The 18,423-nt window shown below is 49.3% G+C and overlaps 1 protein-coding gene across 1 annotated transcript in view; it reads right to left on the minus strand.

The window, feature by feature from the left end:
- Window positions 1-7,702: 7,702 nt before the first annotated feature.
- The window catches only part of LOC120935667, a 116,878-nt gene continuing 106,157 nt past the window's right edge, over window positions 7,703-18,423 (minus strand). Inside the window, exon 20 of the mRNA XM_040347720.1 lies at window positions 7,703-8,401. Within this exon, the coding sequence (XP_040203654.1) occupies window positions 7,841-8,401 (561 nt within the window). The 3' untranslated portion in view covers window positions 7,703-7,840. The remainder of the gene's footprint in view (window positions 8,402-18,423) is intronic.

Consider the following 18,423-nt stretch of genomic DNA (forward strand, 5'->3'; position numbering starts at 1 on the left):
ATTTATGGGAATGACATCAACGCAGCCCAGCCAAGGCAAGTGACCGAAGGCACAGAGCCCAGAAGGAAGACCAGGTGAAGATGGAAGCGCCCGGGACCCGCCGGACAGATCACAGATCGAAGCACTGGAGGGCTCAGTCTGACAATTTAAGTGTACCCTAATGTGCTAATATGCTGTGCATTCTTGTACACTATGGCAGCCCTCAAAATTTCCACTCGCCTACTAGCATTTGGCGAGTGGATTTAAGCTGGGGGCGAGTGATGACAGGGCTGCATGACCAATCTCCCTCCAATCTGTGCCTTCACTTAGAGTCCAGATGAGATTGGCGGCCGAAGAGGAAAGGTGCATGCTCGGGAAAAGTAGTCTGGTGAGCCGCGCACAGGCAGAGCAGTACACAGGTGGTCTCCTTACAATTCTCATTAAGCCATGGGACCTAACAGTATGACCTGCCTGAGCCTGCCCCCCTCCCCCGGGCCACGACCAATGTAGCTGGAGAGCAGAAAGTAATGAGTGAGGTGGAGGATTGCAAAAATTACCACTCTGGTGCAGCGCTCACTGAAAGTTGCCCTGACATGAGAGCGGCAGCCTTCTAGTTTGTGCAGTTTTATTCTCCATGTGTTCTATGTAAGTGTCCAACAGTTTAGCCTGAGCACTGTGAACAGACTGGTCTAAATGTGTGCTGTGCGCTGTGCTATGGTGTCAATGGCTGTACAGTTGTGTGGATCTCAGCGCTGGATTGTACTCCCTCCCGCTGTGCTGCAGCTCCTCTCCGCCAGCCTGAATAAAAGGGGGAAGTGGGGACATGCAAGCGTGGAACCGCACACACAGGCTCCTGATGATGAGATGAATGGGAGAGAGAGAGAGGATGGATGGGAGTTGCAGAGGAGACAGCAAGAGAATGGGGAAGAAACCCAATTCTAGTGCCCTGTCCCTCTGGTCTGCCCCCAGTGCCCTGTCCCTCTGGTCTGCCCCCAGTGCCCTGTCCCTCTGGTCTGCCCCCAGTGCCTTGTCCCATTTTGTTAAAGTTGTTGTTGGTAATATTTAATTTTGTATCTTGATTCTGCATAAAACATTGTCATTTCATGAGATAATCTACGAGGGCGTGTTTACGGGTGCAATTAGGCGCAGGGCGGTGTATGAGTTAGGTGGGGCAACTGTTGGCGAGTAACTCTTGAGGCCTGGCTAGTAGCTCAGGACTTGAAATTTTGAGCCCTGCACTATGGCATAACCTACCTCAGGGCCTCTAAAAAGTAGTAATGTTAGCGAAGTTTACTACCACTTTTATCTACTGACCCGGTGGCCCTTGGGCAGTGCCTAAGTGCATAGTTGCCAACATTTCAAAAATATTTTTAAGGGGCACTTTCTTTTACAAGTGCTATATTTAGAGTAGCTGAGATCCTCTATGTCCCTCTATACATCACAGTAGTAATCACAAAATGAAATGAGTACTAATAATGGGGCAGAACAAATATGAGGACTGAGAAGATTTCCTTTAGTTGACCTAACAAAAGTGTCTCCATTCTAGAGCTGGTAACATTGAGGATATTCAGTATAATTTTAAAGAACTATTTTTGTGGGTAAGAGGCGGAGGAGAAGAGTAGGGACAGTATAAAACTGGGAAGTATGTGCAGGTGATGGAGAGGAATGTGGAGGGTCTAACCAGTGGCGGCTGGTGAAGTTTTAGGATGGGGGGGCGCAATACCCCGCCCTTCCACATTTGGTCCCTCCCACTTCTCATAAGCCACACCCCTTATATAATCCACCACTCCGTCCCCTGTATTCCACTTGCTTCCACTCAATGTCAGGAGTATACAGCTCAGCGTCACAGCACAGAGTATACAGCCCCAGCATCACAAATCATGGTATATAGCGCAGCCTTACAGATCGGTGCAAACAAACTAAAATATGACACTGTTAGTAATGAAGGACTCTAAATGGGCAGGAGATTACCAGAGACTGCGGACATACTGCACAAGATTACCAGAGACTGCGGACATACTGCAGGAGATTACCAGAGACTGCAGACATACTGCAAAAGATTACCAGAGACTGCGGACATACTACACAAGATTACCAGAGACTGCGGACATACTACACAAGATTACCAGAGACTGCGGACATACTACACAAGATTACCAGAGACTGCGGACATACTACACAAGATTACCAGAGACTGCGGACATACTACACAAGATTACCAGAGACTGCGGACATACTGCAGGAGATTACCAGAGACTGCGGACATACTGCAAAAGATTACCAGAGACTGCGGACATACTGCAGGAGATTACCAGAGACTGCGGACATACTGCAGGAGATTACCAGAGACTGCGGACATACTGCAGGAGATTACCAGAGACTGCGGACATACTGCAGGAGATTACCAGAGACTGCGGACATACTGCAGGAGATTACCAGAGACTGCGGACATACTGCACAAGATTACCAGAGACTGCAGGAATTACTTGTCCTGCGACTTGGGACTTAAATGTTGCATGACAAGTTGTACCCCATGATTTCCAATGAGAACCGTTCATATCTGTGCGACTTCAAAGTAGTCCCTGCATTACTTTGGTCCCACATTGATGCAACTTGAGGTCCATAGACCTCCAGAATACACAGGCATTGCTTTAAGTCACATCAAAATTGCAGTAGAATTGTGCAACTTTCAGACTGCATTAGCCTGAAAGTCGCAAGATTCTGCCACAATTTTTTGGTGCGATTTTGCAGCGACTTGAAGCAATGCCTATGTATTCTGGAGGTCTATGGACCTCAAGTCACATCAAGGTGGGACAAAAGTAATGCAGGGACTACTTCAAAGTTGCACAGATATGAACAGTTCTCATTGGAAATCATCGGGTCCAACTCATCCTGCAACTTTCCAGTCCCAAGTCGCAGGACAATTTGCAAGCGGGGGGTGGTGTGGTGTTGACGGCCGATATTTTCCCTGCACATTAAGTATAAAAAAAGTTTTGTTTTTTTTTAATAACTGGGGGGGTGGTCTGGTGGGGTAGTGTTACCGGCCGCTATTTGTGCTGTAATGAATTTTTACATAGAAAAGAAATGTTGTTAATAAGTGGGTAAATGAATTATAAAAAAAGCCGGTTATTGAAAAAAACTTTTTTTATAATTCATTTACACACTTATTAACAACATTTCTTTTCTATGTAAAAATTCATTACAGCACAAATAGCGGCCGGTAACATTACCCCACCAGACCACCACCCCCAGTTATTAAAAAAAAAACTTTTTTTATACTTATTGCTAAATTGAATCAAATCTAAAAAATAAACTGTTAATAAGCTTAATATATTTAACTAATATTAAATCTAAAAAAAAACATTGATTGGGGGTGGTTGTTGCCTGGCATTATTTTTGCTGAATATTAAATATTAAAAAATATAAAAAAAAAAATATTAAAAAAAAAATTGGATTAAGCGGGGGGGGGGGGGGGGATTGGAGATTAGACGCCAGCCGCCGAATATTATATATTTTTTTAAATAGGCGGGGGGGGGGCAGCGGGCCGAATATTATATATTTTTTTAAATAAGCGGGGGGGGGGGGCAGCGGGCACTATGTACAGGAGATGAGTGTGTAGGTGTCAGGGATTGGATGGGAGACTGATTTGATGAGGTCGGCCTCTCTTATATCTCCTGTCCTGGCTCCCCTGAAGGTGAAACAGAGGAAGCGGAAAGAAAGGAGGGACACGAGTGCCTGGAGCCGGAGGTCCCTGGAGAACAGCTTGGCAGGGTTCAGCGGCCTGGAACAGACTGTGATGAGCTTAGCAGGAACAGTTAAAGCGGTTGTAAACCTTAAATTTGCACTTTTACCTACAGGTAAGCCTATAACAAGGCTTACCTGTAGGTAAAAAGAATATCTCCTAAACCTGTACGGTTTAGGAGATATTCCCCTCGCAATGCGGGCGGCGCATGCGCAGGGGGGATCCACGGCGGAAGATCCGGCAGCCGCCGGACCTTGCCGATTTTTAAATCTCCCGCGCGCATGCGCGGGAGTGACGTCATCGCCGCTCCAGCCAATCACAGCGCTGGAGCGGCGCCGCTCCAGCCAATCACAGCGCTGGAGCGGCGATACCCGGAAGACACGCCGGAGCAAGATGACATCTCGCTCGGCGTGAACCAGGTAAGTGTTGTTCACCTCGTTTTTAGGTAAGTATTTCATAATCAGCTATTATGCGGTGCATACTAGCTGATTATGCATTTTGCCTTGCAGGTAAAAAAAAAAAAAAAAATTATATATGCGGTTTACAACCGCTTTAACAGCCAGGCAGGTAACCAAGGGTTAACAGCAACCAGGAACATAGACGGGAGCAAGGTCTCAGGGATAGCCAGGTTCGTCAGCAGGCGGGCAGTGAGGTACCAAATCATAGACAGAGCCAGAGTCAGGAACGGAGCCGGGTCAGGGATAGACATTAGTACAGGATCAGAACACAGAGCCAAGGTCAAGAACAAGCCGGGTCAAAATACTAGGAAAACACACAGGATCAGAGCAAGACTCAGGAACACAGCTGAAGATCAGTCAGCAAAGCACAAGAGCCCAGATTCCCTTTAAATAGGCTGTCTGGCGCCAAACGTAATTAGGCTCGTACGTGTGCGCGCGTGCTCGCGTCTGTGCGCATGTGTGCCTGCAATTGCGAGCTCTGGCACGCATGCGCGCGCCTGTGTGCCATTCTATGGCAAAGACTATGCGCTTGCGCACGTCTGTGTGCAAAACGTCTCACAGGAGTTCCCTGACAGGAGGTATGACAGTGGGCACTATGTATAGGAGAGAAGTGTGGAGGGTATGACAGTGAACATTATGTACAGGAGAGGAGTGTGGAGAGTGCGATAGGGGGCACTATGTACAGGAGAGGAGTGTGTAGGGTATGACAGCGGGCACTATGTATAGGAGAGAAGTGTGGAGGGTATGACAGTGAGCAGTATGTACATGAGAGAAGTGTGGAGAGTATGTACAGGTGAGGAGAATGAAGGAATCTGGGAAAGAAAAATGTAAAGGTTTGTGGAAGGATGTTTAGGAAATGCGTAGTGGTTAAGCGGTACATACATTGAAATCTATATCTATATTGAAATTACGCCAATTAAGCAGAGACCAGCCATAGTCGATCTATGTATGGGCTAGCTGGTTTTACACAAGTCAATCTATTATCTGACTTGAGTACAACCAGCCTGTCCGTTTTTTCCCAAAACAATCAGTGCTGCCAGCTATAGTTAGCAACACTGATCAATGTATTCACAGGCAGAACACAATAACACTGCATGAGTGATTCCCCCATCCACAGGTCAGCAGGTGAGAGGGTGTGTGGGGACAGGCTGGGGAGAGATACTAGTCAGTCCCTGGGAAGGCCCTGGCTAGTATCAGAGCCAGATACACACAGGTTACATACGCCACGATCATTAGAATGAGAGCAATAATTCTAGCACTAGACCTCCTCTGTAACTCTAAACATGTAACCTGTAAAAAAATGTAAAGCATCGCTTAGGACAGTGGTCATCAACTCCTGTCCTCAGGGCCCACTAACAGGCCAGGTTTGCAAGATAACTGAAATACATCACAGGTGAGATCATTTGCTGCTCAGTGATCCCCAAGGTAATCCATAAAACCTGGCCTGTTAGTGGGCCCTGAGGACAGGGTTGATGACCGCTGGCTAAGTATCCAAAAAAAATTGCGCTAAGTTTAGTGTTTTTTTATATATATATATGCCCACATTCTCGTAGAATCGCCTATCTTTATTCGGGCGTAGCACATCTGAGACACACTACGCCGCCATAACTTAGAGCGGCATGTCCCCGTATTCTCAAAGAACTTGCGCTTTAAGTTACACCGGCGTAGTGTAACTGGGCCGGCGTAAGCCCGCCTAATTCAAATGTGGAAGTGGTGGGCGTGTTTTATGGAAATTAATTAATTGATGCTTTTTTCGAACGGCGCATGCGCGCGCATGCTCAGTATCACGTCGAATTTTCAAATTATATTGTGCCCGCTCAATGCCTAGTCGACGTGAACGTAACTTACGTCCAGCCCCATTCACGGACGTCTTACACAAACAACGTAAAACGTGAAAAAAATGACGCTTGTTCGACGTCCATACCTAACATTGGTACGCCTCATCTACGCCTCATAGAACAGGGGTAACTTTACGCCCAAAAAAGCCTAATGTAAACTACGTAAAAAAAAGCACCGGTCGCACGTACGTTTTGAGAATCGGCGTATCTAGCTCATTACCATATTCGACGCGTAAATCGACGGAAGCGCCACCTAGCGGCCAGCATAAATATGCAACTTAGATACGACGGCGTAAGAGAATTACGCCGGTCGGATCTAAGACAAATCTATGCGTAACTGATTCTAAGAATCAGGCGCATAGATACGACGCCTCAAACTCAGAGTTACGACGGCGTATCTGGAGATACGCCGACGTAACTCCAACGAGAATCTGGGCCATAATGTTTGAAGGTTCTGAGTAATTTTCTAGCAAAAAACAAAAGATGATTTTTACATGTAGGAGAGAAGTGTCAGAATCGGCCTGGGTGGCGAGGGGTTAATTACCATAAGTAATATACAAATAATTATTATAAGCCCTGTGATCTAATTCTCTCAGTCTGCTGCAGAGTGTGTCAGCTTATATTTAAACTGGTCGCTCTGTATGTAGCTTCTAACAGGCTGTGCAAGCAGCCCTGTATCTCCAGAACCATAAATGATAGGAGCCCCATATTTTGACCAGTGGTGGGGTGTGTCTTCAGCTACATAGCCCCTGGTCGCCGAGCTACAATCCCCGGTATAGGCAAGATAGGCAAATGGGCCTATCTTGAGGAAGGGGCATGGAACTGCAGCTCCAATAGCCCCTATGTTAATCCGGCCCTGTCCAGGATCCATCGATGAGCTGTCCATCCAGCGCAGCGCATCACCTGTTTCCACCGGAGACAGCCCAGGAATGATGCGGCTTCAGCCAGTGACAGCTCACTCTTTTTTTTTATAATTGCTTCTTTTCTTTATTTTTTTCCAAATTGTACCACATACACAAAAACAAATAACAATAACAAAAGAAAATATAAGAAGACATATCAATACATAGAAAAAAACCTTCATACATTACATTACCCCCCCACCCCATGAGCACCATCATCCTCCCCCTCCCTCTCCTCCCCCCCGTCCCGCCCCCCACCTACAAGAGGCAGGGAGGGACGCTAGGGAGGGAAAGAGACAGCTCACTCTTACATCACTAAAGACAGGTATTTGCACCCACTTCCGGCCACACAGTCTTGGGCAGACTGCGGGCATGACGTCACCTCCCCCCCGTCCCCCCCCATTGTGTTCTGGGAACACTCGGCTCCCTGTACACAGCGGGAGGCAATGGGCAGGCGTAGCGCGGCTTGCGCATGCGCCGTAGGGAACCGGGCAGTGAAGCCGGAGCGCTTCACTTCCTGGTTCCCTCACCGAGGATGGCGGGGGGCGCTGGACTCCAGGACAGGTAAGTGTCCTAATATTAAAAGTCAGCAGCTGCAGTTTTTGTAGCTGCTGGCTTTTAATATTTTTTTCAGCGGACATCCGCTTTAATTCAGGAAGAGACAAAGGTAGAATTTATTTCAGATTTTAAGATTTGATAGATTTAACAATCTTACCATTGCACTTATACTTTACATTATCTTTGTTTTCAACAGCAAACAAACACGGATTTGAAATGACTGTATTCTCGCAGCATTTTCCAAGATTTTATTGTGATGTATAAGACAACCATCTTTACAATACATTACATCAACAAATATTGGTTAACATGATTTTAGATTCAATTGAACAGCATCATGAATTTATTTGCTCTTGTTATGACTCACATCAACAGGTCTTCGTCGTTAATGACTGAAATTTGTTTTGGGGTGTAAGGTTTGCTCTGTTCTTCTTTTTCTGGCAGAGGTTTGAAATCAGAAATAGCAAATGCAAGATCATCGTCGGTTAAAACTTTGGCTGTTGTAGTCAAACTTATTGGTTGCCATATCTTGCCAGGACATTTTGGCACAGCAGGAAGCTCTAACGTTGATGTTGTTTCAACATCTTTTGGAACTCCCTGTTTACCTGGCATTATAGATTGTGCACTTGACAAATCTGGAACCTGGTGTGAAGCTGCAGTGGCTCCATTTACATTGGCTTTATTTTCAATTTTAACCACCTCCTTTGAAGAAGAGCCATCTTCATGATCATGTTTGTGCTCTCGATGGGATTTTTTGGACCGTTTTCCCTTCTTTTCTTGTTTGTGTTCTTTCTGGTGGTTATTTTTCTTACCTTCGGATTTCTGATTTATTATCTTAGGATTGAAGAGATTCAGGTTTTCATCTCTTTTACCAGGTCTATAGATGTTGCGTAGAGGAGAAAGACCATATATGCGCAGCAGTCTCTGCAACACAATTATATCATATTTATATAACATTGAAAATCCCACATGTTTTTCCACAAATACACCTTTGTGGCCCATGTAATATTTGTAAAAAGTGCTTAAATCTGAGTTGAATAGAACACAAATGGGTTTAATGTTTGCAAAGTTAGTCACTTGAAATATACACATTACAGTCACATATTGCATATGTGTTTAAACGTTTTTCATTCTTGTTTAACCTAAAAGCATATTTATATATGCTATTATATATGCCCACTATAAATTAGCTGACTAATAAAATGTCTATGGGAGGGTTCAGACAGTACCAGACTCTGCAAGTTGGCTGATCTTGGGGTCTACTGTACATAGGTAACTGCGAAATGTGAAAATAAATCTTTATTATATTCTTCACTCATTTTCAGTATTTGGGTTCCCTGCAGTGCCACTGGAACCATACAGCTAAAACTATAGAGCTGTTTTTTGCAGCTTTGTATATCCATTTTTTAAACTTTTCCACACAAATAGATTCTTAAAATTTCCATATATTTTTTTGTCAAATGCCTTTACTTTTTAATAATTATAGCTTAAAGGGATACTAAAGGTTCCTTTTTTTTTTTTTTTATCACAAACCTGTCATAATTACCTCCACTGTGCAGCTCATTTTGCACAGAGTGGCCCCGAACAACCTCTTCTGGGGTCCCTCGGCGGCTCTCGTGGCTCCTCCCCACATTAATAAGCCCCTTGGAGAAGAGCACTCCCGAGGGGTTAGCTTGCAGGTGCGCTCCATAGACGCCGACTGTATGACTCGGCTTGCCCCCCGGAGCCCACGTCATTGGATTTGATTGACAGCAGCGGCAGCCAATGGCTTCGCTGCTATCTAGCCAATCAACGCCAGGACTTCATGGAGAAGAGGACGCCAGGGATGCGCCGAGCAGGTGCATTGGCTCAGGTAAGTAAAACTGGGGGGCTGGGAGGCCGATAATTGCCATGTGTTTTTTCACCTTAATGCATCAAGGTGAAAAAACACGAACCATTACAACCCCTTTAATGCCCTGTACACGCAAGCGGTTTTCCCATCAGAAAAGAAACGGATGGTTTTTCCGACGGATTTCCGCTCAAGCCTGCCTTGCATACACACGGTCACACAAAAGTTTGGTGAACTTTTGACTGCCAAGAATACGGTGACGTAAAAGACTACGACGAGCCGAGAAAATTAAGTTCTATGCTTCCGAGCATGTGTTGATTTGTTCCCGAGCATGCGTCGGAATTTTGCGTGTCAGAATGTGTACACATGATTGGAAATTCCTAGATTTTTTCCTAAAGGGAAAAAAGAGAACCTGCTCTCTATCTTTTTCCAGCAGTTTTTCCGTTGGAAAAAGTCTGATGGAGCATGCACACGATCGGGATTCCCGACCAAAAGCTCTCATCGGACTTTTTCCAACGGGAAAACCGATTGTGTGTACAGGGCATACTTTTGTTAAAACATTTTATGTAATATATACAAACACTACAATAGTAATTTTGCACTTTACTAGGTATGAAAATAAACTTTTTTTATTTAATTTGCAGGCACAAGTATTTGTCTAAAAAAAAGTGAACTGGGCAAGGCTGATAACACTGCTTGGGATTTCAGTGCAGCACAGCTAAGTTAAATTTGTTTATATCAAAAAGATATGTTTTTATACAGGGGCGTAACTAGAAATCACAGGGCCCCATAGCAAAATGTTGTATGGGGCCCCCCAGAGCCGCCCTAGTGTCAATGCAGCGTGACCTGTGCCCCATACAGCGTGACCTATGCCCCATACAGCGTGACCTGTGCCCCATACAGCGCGACCTGTGCCCCATACAGCGCGACCTGTGCCCCATGCAACGTGACCTGTGCCCAATGCAACGTGACCTGTGCCCAATGCAGCGTGACCTGTGCCCCATACAGCGTGACCTGTGCCCCATACAGCGTGACCTGTGCCCCATACAGCGTGACCTGTGCCCCATACAGCCTGGCCTGCCTGTGCCCAATACAGCCTGGCCTGCCTGTGCCCAATACAGCCTGGCCTGCCTGTGCCCAATACAGCCTGGCCTGCCTGTGCCCAATACAGCCTGGCCTGCCTGTGCCCAATACAGCCTGGCCTGTGCCCAATACAGCATTGCCTGTGCCCAATACAGCATTGCCTGTGCCCAATGCGGCATGACCTGTGCCCAATACAGCGTTGCCTGTGCCCAATACAGCCTGGCCTGCCTGTGCCCAGTACAGTCTGAACTGCCTGTTCCCAATACAGCATTGCCTGTGCCCAATACAGCCTGGCCTGCCTGTGCCCAATACAGCCTCACTTGTGCAGAGGAAGAGGCAAGCCTGCCGGATCAGCAGAGAGCGGGATTGCCCGCTGTAATAGCTTTCATTTGAATTTCCCGTCTTCCCGGGGCTCATCGTCACATAGCCCCACCTCTTAGCCCAACGCATTTGATGACGTCACATGTCCGACACTGGACCGGCGTTCTGTCGATCAAAGGTGCCGAACCAAGAGGTGGAGCTATGTGACATGACCCCCGGGAACACTGGAAATTCTAATGAAAGCTGTTACAGCGGGCAATTCCACTCTCTGCTGATACAGACAGCTCGCCTCTTCCTCTCCTCTCTCTTCCCCTGGCTGGGAGACCATGCCGGCGATGCTCTTTTCCTCAGTGTTGCCAACCCCCCCCAAGTGAAATTTACTGGCAAGTTCCCGCGCCGAACGTTCTGCGCATGCTCCGTGTTAAAATTTTTAGACGTGCTTTGCGCGAAATTACGGCGCCCCAATGTTTTTTTTGAACGGCGACGTGCGTTGCGGCGTTTCGTATTCCCGGACGTCTTACGCAAAAAAAAAACGAAATTCGACGCGGGAACGACGGCCATACTTTAACATGGCTGATCTAAAGATAAGCCATGTTAAAGCAGGTGTAACTTTGCGACAGGAAAAAACGACTAGCGTCGACGTACGAGATTGTGACGAACGCGCGGATCTTCGTGGATCGCCGTAACTAGTCATTTGCATATTCTACGCCGACCGCTATGGAATCGCCACCTAGCGGCCCGCCTAGAATTGCATCCTAAGATCCGACGGTGTAAGTCAATTACACCTGTTGGATCTTTTGGCTATCTATGCGTAACTGATTCTATGAATCAGCCGCATAGTTAGGACGGGCGCATCACAGAGATACGACGGCGTATCTCTTCTGTGAATCTGGCCCATAGTATTTAGTCACTAAATTAAGACACTAAACTACAACGGCAAGCATGGCTGGTGCAAAACTATTTTGCACCCAAGGCGAGACCAGCTACTTGCGCGCCCCCCCCCCCCCCCTTTAAAAAAATTAATAATCAACATTAATTCAATAATTTTAGCACCAGAACTCCTGGTGGAAGGATGGAAACAGGTGGACAGGAGTGCAGCAAGTTGGAGGGAGGATGGAGCCAGGTGGACAAGAGAGGGGGGGTCAGCCAGGTAAGGGGATGGAGCCAGGTGGACAGGAGAGGGATGTGTAGCCAGATGGAGGGATGGAGCCAGGTGGACAGGAGAGGGATGTGTAGCCAGATGGAGGGATGGAGCCAGGTGGACAGGAGAGGGATGTGTAGCCAGATGGAGGGATGGAGCCAGGTGGATAGGAGGGGGTGTAGCCAGATGGAGGGATGGAGCCAGGTGGATAGGAGGGGGGTGTAGCCAGGTGGAGAGATGGAGCCAGGTGGATAGGAGGGGGTGTAGCCAGGTGGAGGGATGGAGACAGGTGGATAGGAGGGGGGTGTAGCCAAGCAAAAGGGATGGACCCAGGTGGGTAGGAGGGGGTGTAGCCAGGTGGATAGGAGGGGGTGTAGCCAGGTGGAGGGATGGAGCCAGGTGGATAGGAGGGGGTGTAGCCAGGTGGAGGGATGGAGCCAGGTGGATAGGAGGGGGGTGTAGCCAGGTGGAGGGATGGAGCCAGGTGGATAGGAGGGGGGTGTAGCCAGGTGGAGGGATGGAGCCAGGTGGAAAGAAGGGGGTGTAGCCAGGTGGAGGGATGGAGCCAGGTGTACAGGAGAGGGATGTGTAGTCAGATGGAGGGAGGGAGCCAGGTGGATAGGAGGGGGTGTAGCCAGGTGGAGAGATGGAGCCAGGTGGATAGGAGGGGGTGTAGCCAGGTGGAGGGATGGAGCCAGGTGGATAGGAGGGGGGTGTAGCCAGGCGAAAGGGATGGAGCAAGGTGGATAGGAGGGGGGTGTAGCCAGGCGAAAGGGATGGAGCCAGGTGGATAGGAGGGGGGTGTAGCCAGGTGGAGGGATGGAGCCAGGTGTACAGGAGAGGGATGTGTAGTCAGATGGAGGGAGGGAGCCAGGTGGATAGGAGGGGGTGTAGCCAGGTGGAGAGATGGAGCCAGGTGGATAGGAGGGGGTGTAGCCAGGAGGAGGGATGGAGCCAGGTGGATAGGAGGGGGGTGTAGCCAGGCGAAAGGGATGGAGCAAGGTGGATAGGAGGGGGGTGTAGCCAGGCGAAAGGGATGGAGCCAGGTGGATAGGAGGGGGGTGTAGCCAGGTGGAGGGATGGAGCCAGGTGTATAAGAGGGGGGTGTAGCCAGGTGGATAGGAGGGGGTGGAGCCAGACGAAAGGAATGGAGAGCCAGGTGGATAGGAGGGGCTGCAGCCAGGTGTATAAAAGGGGGGTGTAGCCAGGTGGATAGGGGGGGCTGCAGCCAGGTGTATAAAAGGGGGGGTGTAGCCAGGTGGATAGGAGGGGCTGCATCCAGGTGTATGAGGGGGGTGTAGCCAGGTGGATAGGAGGGGCTGCAGCCAGGTGTATAAGGGGGGTGTAGCCAGGTGGATAGGAGGGGCTGCAGCCAGGTGTATAAGAGGGGGGGGGTGTAGCCAGGTGGATAGGAGGGGCTGCAGCCAGGTGTATAAGAGGGGGGGTGTAGCCAGGTGGATAGGAGGGGCTGCAGCCAGGTGTATAAGAGGGGGGTGTAGCCAGGTGGATAGGAGGGGCTGCAGCCAGGTGTATAAGAGGGGGGGTGTAGCCAGGTGGATAGGAGGGGCTGCAGCCAGGTGTATAAGAGGGGGGTGTAGCCAGGTGGATAGGAGGGGCTGCAGCCAGGTGTATAAGAGGGGGGTGTAGCCAGGTGGATAGGAGGGGCTGCAGCCAGGTGTATAAGAGGGGGGGTGTAGCCAGGTGGATAGGAGGGGCTGCAGCCAGGTGTATAAGAGGGGGGTGTAGCCAGGTGGATAGGAGGGGCTGCAGCCAGGTGTATAAGAGGGGGGTGTAGCCAGGTGGATAGGAGGGGGTGGAGCCAGGTGTATAAGAGGGGGGTGTAGCCAGGTGGATAGGAGGGGGTGGAGCCAGGTGGAGGGAGTCACACATCAGTGATAAGGTCTGACTAGAACTTGGAATCCTTCACCCCCAGCGCTTCCCCGACCACCTCTTACCTTGTACACTTCTCTTCAGATCAGCTCCCTCCACATGGCAGCGGGCAGCAGTCGGTGTCACAAGTCCCAGGATTAGCAGATGAGGTCTCTTACAGGCTGTGAGTCACAGCTCATGCAGGGAGACCTCCTCCAGCTTGTCCCCCGTCCGATCAGCTGATCTGTTGGTTCCACCCCCGGGCTTCGGCAGACGACCGCGGAGAGGCTGGGAAAGCAGGGCAGGCTGCAGGACCCAGCGTGTGTCCTATGGCTAGTCCATCCGGCCGTCTCTGTGCACAATGTCCCTCATCCTGCTCCTCCAATGGCTGCACGCCTGCACATCACCCAGGGAGGGAGGCGGGGCGGGCAGAGAGCTAACACCCACAGCTGCTGGACATTGACATGGTCACTCTCTGGGGGAGGGGGGGTCTGCCTGCTCCTTCTCCCAGCCAGCCAGATGGAGCTGCGGGAGCCGTTTCCCACTACACTACACTCCGCACCGCACCAGCCACCACCTGCCAGGTCCGGCCCGGGCCCCCCTGATCCTCACTCAGCTGCGGGCCCCATAACGCCCGCGTGGGTCGCTATGGCGGTAGTTCCGCCACTGTTTTTATATAAAAAAGAAGGGATGGGCAGAGGTAATGAGTTTGCCCAGATTTCATTTATTTAAATTTGTTTCTCTTTGACAAAAAAAAGTTGGGTTATATATGTATTTTTCCCTTCGCTTCACTTATTTCTCTCTGTTGCCATGCAGTCCAACCTGCACGTTTCGGTTCTTCCACCAGCATGAGTCTAACACCACATAACAAAGACCACCGCAATACCAGACAAGGGCCATCTTTGGGTAAGTAAGAAAATGCGGGGGAAAAGAGTGCATTATGGGCCAGATTCTCAGAAGAGATACGACGGTGTATCTCAGGAAACACCGTCGTATCTCTGCTTTTGGCCCGGGTATCTATGCGTATGATTCCTAGAATCATTTTCGCATTGATACGGCGTAGATCCGACAGGTGTAAGTCACTTACACCGTTGGATCCCAGATGTAATTCGACGCTGGCCGCTAGGTAGCGTTTACGTTCAGTTCTCATTTGACTATGCAAATGAGCCTGATACGCCGATTCCTGAACGAATTTGCGCCGCGTCGTCGTCGTTTACGTCGTTTCCGTAAGCGTAAGGTTACCCCTGCTATATGAGGGGTAACCTTACGCCAGTCCGCCGTATGCCATGTTAAGTATGGCGTCGGGTCAGCGTCGTCTTTTTCCGTCGGTTACGTCGTTTTACTAAGTCGTCCGCGAATACGACTTTACGTCAATGACGCTCACGTCGGCGTTTTCCGTTGTGAGCTGGAGCATGCGCACTGGGCTATTTTTCCGCCCGGCGCATGCGCAGTTCGGTCGGCGCGGGGGCGCGCTTAATTTGAATACAAGCCACCCCCTTTCAATTACGCGGCCATACGCCGGGCCATTTACACTACGCCGCCGCAAATTACGGAGCAAGTGCTTGGAGAATACGGCACTTGCTCCAGTAAGTTGCGGTGGCGTGGTGTAAATGGCTTACACTACGCCGCCGCCGATTCTATGAGAATCTGGCCCTATGTCTGGACGAGCGTGTCTTCTTGTCTATTGCAGCCCCAGCCCCTCACAACCCCGATCTAGGAGGTCCAGGGGCCCTCTGGATCGTTAGGATTTTTTCAGGGCAGAAAGTGACTCCTCCAGTCCTAGCAGACCACAGTACAAAGGCCTTATATCCATTAAGGTGAAAAAACTTTAGAGTATACCAGCCCCCCGTTATACTTACCTGACCCTTCGAAAGTCCTGCGCTCGGTCCTGAGATCCTCTTCGCTGCTCAGCCTGGCCGCTGATTCGGCTAGAGCGAATGGATTGAGCGGATGTCGATGCGGTCAATCACATCCAGTGATGCGGCACACCGAGGGGCGGGGCCGAGTGATACAGTGAGCGACTATGGCCGCTCGCTGTATCACGGGAGTGCGCCCGCAAGTACTACACACAATGCAAGCTCTCTCACATGAACGTGTGTAGTTTGTGCGGGGAGGACCAGAGACAGCCGCCGAGGGACCCCAGAAGACGTGGATCGGGGGCCACTCTGTGCAAAACAAACTGCACAGTGGAGGTAAGAATAACATGTTTGTTATTTTAAACAAAAATTTTTTTTTCCTTTAGTGACCCTTTAAGAGAAAGCTTCTCCTCTGAGTGCTCAGCGCCCGAAAGGAAAATGTTGCAGCAACTGCTTCAGGCAGCTTTCCACAGACCAGGAGTACGAGAGTCAGCAGGTGTCAACCTTGCTCAAGAAAGTAGTCCATGACTCCCTGGCAGAATTTTCCAATCATCTCGGACAACCAGAGACAGAAGCGGACAGAGTGTGAGCCCTGCACCAGGTCTAAACCAAGCCATTCAACCCATTCTAACTAGAGGGGTACCAGGCACTTTAGGGGTGACTCCAGCCCAGCGGATTAGGTGGACTGATTCCCCAGACCCAGTATTACAGCCAACCTTCCAGGCAGAGGGAGAAGATACCAGACTGGCCAAGAATGTGACACTTCCGATGGAAGACTCTTCCTTTTTTTCGCAATATCCTTGATAGACGCATTGACATGAACTTAAGAAAGTTTTACCTGACGGTAGGTGGTGCTTGTAAGCTCGCCATTGCTTAACATCTGTAGCAAGCGTTGTGCGAGTGTGGGTGCAGAACTTGGAGTATGCGATCAAAAACCAGCTGCCAAAAGAAAAAAATCATCAAGGCACTTGATGAGATAAGTCTCTCTGTGGACTTCGCAGGTGAGGCAACTATAGACATCATTCGATGGTCCTCCAGAGCTATGCTCAGCTCAGTCACAGCCAAAAGAGCATTGTGGCTAAAACCCTGGGTGGCCGACCCATCCTCAAAGCAGAATTGCTGTAAACTGCCTTTTGACGGGCGCTGTTTGGCCAAAAAACTGTAAACTACCATCTCCATGGTTACAGGAGGAAAATCGGATCTTCTGCCCCAAGATCGAAGGTCCAGACGCCAGAGGGAGCAACCACCCAGAGGAGCGCCAAACAGGTAACTGGATTTTGGAGGCTTTTGCCCATCCAAGGACTCCAGGAGGGGTTGGAGGGGTACACAGTCAACCTTCGTAAGATCGTGGAGAGCTAAGGCTCCTTCGGCTCCCTCAGATACCTAGAAGCCCAGAAGGCAGATGGAGCCAGGCTGCCCAAAGGACCCAGTTCTGGCAAGACCACTGCCAAAATCAGCATATTCAGTCCACAGTGGCGTAAGGCTATTATTTGCTGTTCAAACAACCGCCTCCAGAACGACCACAAGTGGCTGAATCAATTTATCCGGATAGAGAGATAACCTAATCCAGGTTATTCAACCAGAAGACTGGAGAATTTCAGTAGACTTGCAGGATGCCTACCAGCAGATCCTTCAGTCATACTAGCAGTTCCTCAGATTTGCGTTGGGGGACAGGCATTATCAGAGCCAGCTGGAGCCTACACAGAATATGGTCTACCTAGGTGCCCAATTCAATACTCAGGCGGTCACAGTTTCTTTGCAAAATCAGAAACTCCCCAAAATCAGGAAGCAGTACCAACAGGCATTGGGTGCACCAGTGATGTCAGCATCCCAGTGCATGAGTCTTCTCGGGAGAATGGCTTCATGTATTCCAATGATCCCCTGGGCTCACTGGAAACTTAGACTTATCCAACAAGGCTTCCTGATGCAGTGGAAGAGAGTTCATCTAGCTCAGCCAATCAGGATCACCAGCCGTGGGCCAAAGTCTCTGGTGGTAGACAAAACAAGAAACGCTAAACAGCATCGTCCATTAGGGCTGTAGCCATGGATCATTGTTAACACAGATCCCAGCGCAGCAGGGTAGGGCACCACCTGTGAACAACTCAAGATCCAGGGCAGAGGGAAAATTTCTCACTCAGGGCCTAGTTTCCAATATTCTGGAACTTCGGGCAGCATTCATGGCATTGGCCACCTTACTGCCTCACATACAGGGTCCTACTCCGTCTGGACAACACGGCAGCAGTGTCCTATATACAGCAATAAGGCGGGACACACAGCCAACCCCTCTTGAGAGAGGTGGAACCGACCATGACATTGGCACAACGATATCTCCCAGATTTGAGGGCCATATATCTTCCAGACTGTCAAAACTTGGAAGCGGATCGCCTATCCAGACAATTCAAGGATCCAACGAATGGTCCCTTTACCCCGAAGTGTTCAAACAGATCATCCACGGGTGGGGGTGTCTGCAACTGGATCTTTTTGCCTCATCAACCAACTGAAAGGTGAGCCGGTTCCTCTCACGCCACCCTCATCCATTAGTGGAGGAGACGGATGCATTGACCAGAAAATGGCCTATGCCTTCCCTCCAATTTCTTTAATCCTGAAATTCCTGAGGAGATTGTTGACAGAGACCATTGCAGACCATGGTTCTCTCTGACAATGGATCTCAGCGTGTGCCCACCGATCACTCTGTCGATGACTCCTCATTTCCAGTCACAAGGAGATATCCTACATCCTCAACCATCATGACTGGCCTTAGCGGCCTGGAGATTGAAAGGCAAGGGATACAAGAGTTAGGATGTTCTCCAGAGGTTATTAGAACTTTACATAATTGCAGAAAGGGGTC

The sequence above is a fragment of the Rana temporaria genome, chromosome 4 (genome assembly GCF_905171775.1).
Source record: "Rana temporaria chromosome 4, aRanTem1.1, whole genome shotgun sequence".
NCBI lineage: Eukaryota > Metazoa > Chordata > Amphibia > Anura > Ranidae > Rana > Rana temporaria.